The 6,000-nt window shown below is 44.0% G+C and overlaps 1 protein-coding gene across 3 annotated transcripts in view; it reads left to right on the top strand.

Annotated features, from left to right (window-relative positions):
• The first annotated feature begins 1,043 nt into the window (after positions 1-1,043).
• Positions 1,044-6,000, top strand: part of LOC136758418 (carboxyl-terminal PDZ ligand of neuronal nitric oxide synthase protein) — a 78,903-nt gene continuing 73,946 nt past the window's right edge. The window contains exons 1-3 of one of the 3 annotated variants that reach the window (XM_066712738.1): positions 1,044-1,524; positions 1,639-1,870; positions 2,749-2,820. In XM_066712738.1, coding sequence (XP_066568835.1) covers positions 1,454-1,524; positions 1,639-1,870; positions 2,749-2,820 — 375 coding nt within the window. In that variant the 5' untranslated portion in view covers positions 1,044-1,453. Of the gene's footprint in view, positions 1,525-1,638; positions 1,871-2,746; positions 2,821-6,000 lie in introns of those variants that run through there. The other 2 variants (XM_066712739.1, XM_066712740.1) reach the window with 2 other exon arrangements.

Genomic DNA, 6,000 nt, shown 5'->3' with positions numbered 1-6,000 from the left:
GTGGTCAGATCACTTTGACAGCCCTGCAGAATCTCATTAAGTGTGTGTCCTCAAGTAAACCCCAGGAGTAGGTGCTGTGTAGAAAAGCTGAATGTTCCTTGGTCCTTGAAATTAATTAAAATTCCCCTAGGGGTTATACTTATAAAGAATCGTGTGATAAAAATAACACTGTGGTTAACACATGGAGTGAAGAGATTTTATGGCACTGAAAACAAAATTCAGTGGATCAATGACTGAGTTCTGTCCTGATCTTATACCTCCTTGTGTCTGGTGTGGAGATGTTTCAAATGTAGTTTGTAATGAGTGTTTTGGAATATTTGTTCTTGCATTTGAGTATTTTCCCTACAGGTGGAGCTCTTTGTCACTGTATTGGGGACGGGAATGAACAGACCAGTGTTGCACCCTGAACACTGAAAACATCAGCCTTCCTCTCGGCACGAAGAAAGTGCACATGTAAAATATGCATATCTCAGTATATCTCAATTTCTTTTTTTTCATATTGTATTTTTATATCCTAAGTGAATTGTTACTCCAATAAACAAAAACAAAATTATATCGTTTATAGTAGCTATACCTTACTTTCTGTCCAGGAAAGTTCAGGGTTAATAATTATAATGTAATTACAATGTTTTTTCCAGTTTATAAGATCCAGGAAACTTAAGTGTTAAAGACGATACTGTTATTACAAGGCTTTGTAACAATGTTTAATTAAACTGTTGCACTAACACTGTACAGCCCGACCCCCCGCGAATTAAGAATGATACTTTGTTCCGTCTTTTGATTGATTCTGTAAGAAGTGCTTCAATGTTTCATACCTGATCGATATGTACCCAGGTAACAATTTAACGTTGTAGTAACGGTTTGGCAGCGTGCTTTTGTAGAGTTGTGTTCGTAACATATCCACAGTATTAACACACAGTTTGCATTGCTGTATCCGGTGCGTCAGTGGCACTCCCCCGCTCGGACCTGCAGTCCGGCCACAGTCTCCCGGGCGGGCCGTGCGGCCGCCGTCCGTCATGTGATGTAACTTTGCTCCAATCGGCTGAGCGATCCCATTCAAACACACCGTGAGGCGCTGGCGGAGGACGGGCTTCTCCCGCCGAGAGCGGCAGTGTGTCGGGGGTGAAGACTGCAAACCCGGCGCTGCGCGGTTTCTGTGCGGGTTGTGCGGCGCAGGCTTTGTGCACAAACAGCGGGACGCAGCAGCGCAGCCACGGCGCCCCGAGCAGAGGGAAGCGGGCGCCTACAGCAGCCTTCTGTGCTCCGTCTCTCCGCGCTGCTGCCGTCCCGTGTGCCGGGCGCGATGGGCGGACACGCCGCGGGCAGAGGGGCTGCTCTCCACACCTCTCCGGCGGCGGGCAGGCGCGCATAGACCGGCTCTGTTTGCGCGGATTGGGACTCTCGGCTGGGACCGCGAACATGCCAGTCCGGAACAGATACAACCTGGTGGACGATGTGGCGGACTCGAGGGTCCCCCTGCACAACGAGGAGGCATACCAGCATGGCATTCATTTCCAGGCGAAGGTGAAGTGATGATTATTTCCCACTGAAAGTTAAACCCATTTGTTTCCTCTTAATGCGATTGCATTGTCTTGATATTATACATGCATATTAAGTCAGTGAGACTGTCTCTCACAGGTGTGTGCATTCGCGCCGCAGCCCGTCTCGTCTCGCTGTTTCTACGCGGCCACCGCACGACACAGCACAAAGACGCGTCGCCCGCCGTTTCAACGCCAACGGAGAAACGAGCCTGAGTTCGTGTAGCGCAGATGTGCAGAATCCCAGCGATCCCATTGGCGGAGCCGCGCAGAGCTGCGCACATCTGCGCATATCTGCGCATTTCGAGTGTTCTTGCTGCATTCGGCGACAAGTGGGTTTTGTTTCCCACGCTTGTTGTAGTTAGACTTCTCTGCAACCGCGAATTATATTAATATATATTTTCAAAGGCATGTTTTAAAAGTGTGTGTTTTGTATTGAACAGATTTTCCTACTTGTTTTGTATTAAACCAATTTGTAACCAAAGTTATTATAATTAGGTTAGGTTACGCTTTCTGATTACAATGTCACCACAATATGGCTTAACTATCGGAAAATCACACCGTATGTTTCTTGTAGCAAATTAACTTAAAAAAAAATGACAATATTATACAAAAAAATGTACACCGCTAGGATATATGTTCCTTTTGTGCGAATACACTGCGTTCGTGTATCCAGATTGCCCGCTATATTTCCATATGTTGTGGGGGTGTTAATGGCAAAAGAAACTGATGTTCGGGCTTTAACGACACCCTGCTCAGCAGACAGCAGTCCGGCTGCACGGTTTGCTCTGCGCAGATGTCGCAGCTCCACCACATTTCTGCGCCAGGGAGAGGATGTGGATCAAACACTGCACCGCACGACGCACCGCACGACGCACCCGGCAGCCCGACACACTGCGCCTCCTCAAAGTTAGACGATGTTCGTGTCTTTCCCAGCAGTCCTGCCCATGTCTGACTGAGAGTTAGTCTGTGCATAAATACATAGCACTGCAAGAAATGCACTTTAGTCATTTATTATTAGTAGTTATTTAGCAGAGAACCGAACCCAGTTTATCTTCATTAATATCATGCCTCTCAGTTATTGAATATTCTTTAACAGGAAATCTTTTGTGTTACAGTCAAGGTTTTGTCTTCACAAAATAAACAATGTTTGTTTCATTCACTCAAGAGGGGTGATTCATTCATTAACCCTCTATGCCCTGGTTTGCAGTATGTTGGGAGCCTAGACGTGCCAAGACCCAACAGCCGTGTGGAAATTGTGGCGGCCATGCGGAGGATCCGGGTAAGTTTCTGAGTTGCCATGTGTGTCTGCGTTTTCCTGTTGTTTGTGTTCGGATGGCACTGGAACGTGCCAGGGTAACCCAGACCCAATTTACCAACTGAGCAGCGAGAGCCTCCTGTTGGAGAGTTGGAATCACCTTTTCTGTTCCCTCTCTATGTGTACCCTGACAATTCTGTAATCCACAACTGTTATTCAACTCCAGGTTTTTCCGCACTGCGAGGCCACGGCACAAACAGCAGATCTGTAGTCGTCTGTAGTTCAACCTCCATAACAGTAGGCTGTCTTGCAAATCCATGAAAAGGAAGAGGCCTGCTTTGCCTTCTCCTCCAAAACAGAATCATTTCCGCAGAGGGTATCCTCCTCAAATGCTAAGAATAATAACCCTTAAAGCTCGGCTATCTTTAGAATGCAGTAAACATCCTTCATCTTCTCCACCTTTGTGTTTACTGTGCAGCGATTGCCTGGGACACGAGCCATGTTTCGCAGAGCAGCTTCACCATTATATTGCTTTACACCAGAATTAAATTCAGGACACAAGCAATGTGTCTGTAATCCCTTTACAGCCTGTAATAGGTGCATCTTTTTGAAACCATCAGTTATGTCACAGTATTTCACACGGGAATCTGCTCTTCTGGCTGTGAAGTTATTGAAAAACAAAATCAGAACAAAAAAACAATGTGCTTTTTGGAAAATGGGTTACAGTTCATGTTGGTCAATCAGTAACTGCTATGATTGATTCCTGAGGCACTTGGTTTGCGTTAGCAGCATCATACGTCTCTGTATTTGAAGGAGGGCCACTGTTTTAATTGGATTTAATTTTGTGCATGATTTAGTGTTTCCATCCGTAAGGGATTGTTCAGAGATTTGAACCATTTCCAAGTGCTTCCTTCTTCAGTGCGCTCTCGTCAAATTGAATGAAACTGAGCAAATTAATACAAATCACGGCTCTTCAGGTGCCTCCCCCAGAAAGACATTTACTCCAGTGTTGACAGTGTCTGCTGGAAAACTGAGGACAGGATTCATGTTGTTGTTTTCCCTTCCTGGGAATTCTTGACTTCATAGTCAGTTATCTTTGGCGCAGTTAAGGGCAGATTATTGTGACAGAATTAATCATCTTAGCATGCCAATACATACATTTAGGAGAATCAAGGCCTGCAAATATTTCATGGCAAAAAATAAGTAAAATAATCAACAAAATACTGAAATTGCTGATAGCAGATTTTGCTCTAGAGTCGCCCCTTTCATTGTTGGACTTGTCATGTATGATTGCATCAGATGAATATGGTAGGGTAACATCTTGTACACCTTGGCAGTGTTGCTGACTACAGTTGCTATATTAAACGGATGTCAGACGGAGTTAGGTGCACTTGTTGATTTGAAAACGCCATCAGTGCATGCTTGAAGATCCATACAAAACAGTCGATTTTATACAGAAATATGAGTTGCTTAAGGCAACCCTTCCAGCTGTTACTCTCTGAATTCAAGCACATCTGTGAACTGCTTTAAAATGTACGTTTTTGTAAATTTTGTACAGCGTTTCTTTCTTTTAATTTATCACTACGGTTTAATGACACAGTGTTTCTTTTAATATTCGTTGCGCCCCTGTGGATGCTAATATGAAATAGGAAGTGTAAGTTAAATATGTTAACAAGTCCCCACAGGTTCTGTGATGCACCCAGAGATTAAAACATAATTTGCACAGCAGCAGGCCTCAACCTGAATTGATTTAATAACTGAGGGGGGGGGGGGGAAATTGTTGTTGTTTGTTTGAAATTAAAATTGTTTTCTGGGACTCAGCTTTTGGAGCCGGTATAAATAAGAGTCCAGATGTACAGCTAAGGGTTCAACAAGGGTGTAGTTTTGTACAAAGCATGACAATATATATCGAGACGGTTACAGAACTAGTTACACACCCACATTTAGTAGAAAGGAAACATTAAAACACACGTTTCGAAACCGCTATGCAGTCGGCTTTTTGTGTGTAATTCACGCAACGTGTCACCTCACAAGTCCCATTTTATGTTATTTAGAACCTTTACACATTCGACTGAAACTTCAAAACCTACCATTGACATTACTCCCGTGTTGTCAGGCAAATCGGTCTAATCCATCAGTGGCGGGTTGGTAAACGTGTGCCGGGTATAATGACATGTAGAGAATGGGGATGGAAAGAGTGAAGAAACGTTGCCCTTGAGAAGGAGAGAAGGTCGGTGTTTGAGTTTTCATGATGATTTTCTCTTACTTTCTTCCTGAAGATTAGAATGCAGCAGGCAGAGGAAATGAGATGAATGAAACAACGTTCTTTAAATAAAAAGATTACTGGACTTATTGCTGAGAATACGTATAGTAATATGGCATCTAGTAAAGCCTCGAAGAGAAACTCGCATCATTGCTGAGAGCTATCCGAGTGATTTTAAATGACACCTCGCCCAGCGAAGATAAGTTAAAATTGCCTTTTTCTGACATTGAATGGTTTAAATTGGGGACCTTGGTGTTGAGCCTATATACCTGTGTATTTTAAGACTCTTTTGAAGGTTTTTCTTTAACCTCACTTGCGCTTCATCCTGCAGGGTTGGGAAGAATAAATTGCTCTGGAATTCGCTTGAAGCTGTGTGTCCTTCAGACTCTCATGATTTCGAAATATAAATAGCATTTTAGGGATTATAACATCCTCCGTCTACCCCAGTCTCTGGGCAAAGCATCCTTCACTCTCGAGCGACAGTGACACTTTTAGCCACTCAATCCGCCTCGCAGGAGGAAATGTTTAGAGCATTTTCCATCACTGCCAATAAGCTGTAAACAGGTGCAGCCTTGTTGAGGGGGACGAATATAATTATTTGACCTTCTCTGTCCTCATCCAGGCGACTGGGAAATACATGCTTTTTCACGGGCCGCATACTTTGATTTCCTGCGTGAGAAACCTGACAGCGATGTGTCAAATTACACTGGGTTTTTTCTCATCCTCTCGGAGAAAATAGCATCCTTTCCTCATCTTTGAAGTTGAAGACTCGCTAAAGTCCTCTGGTGTGGCTACATCAGCGCCGAGTGTGTAGACGAGCACAGAGTTTAATTTTAGAAACAGCGCTGTCTGGGGAGGCTCCCTGTCTTTTTTCTTTTTTGTCTGTAGGTTAGTATGCTCCCTTGAATGCAGCTGTTGTGGCAATAACAAGGGGATGTTTC

The sequence above is a fragment of the Amia ocellicauda genome, chromosome 9, assembly GCF_036373705.1.
Source record: "Amia ocellicauda isolate fAmiCal2 chromosome 9, fAmiCal2.hap1, whole genome shotgun sequence".
NCBI classification, from domain to species: Eukaryota; Metazoa; Chordata; class Actinopteri; order Amiiformes; family Amiidae; genus Amia; species Amia ocellicauda.
The sequence above is the reverse complement of the archived record's forward strand: the minus strand, read 5'-3'. Positions and strand labels throughout refer to the sequence as shown.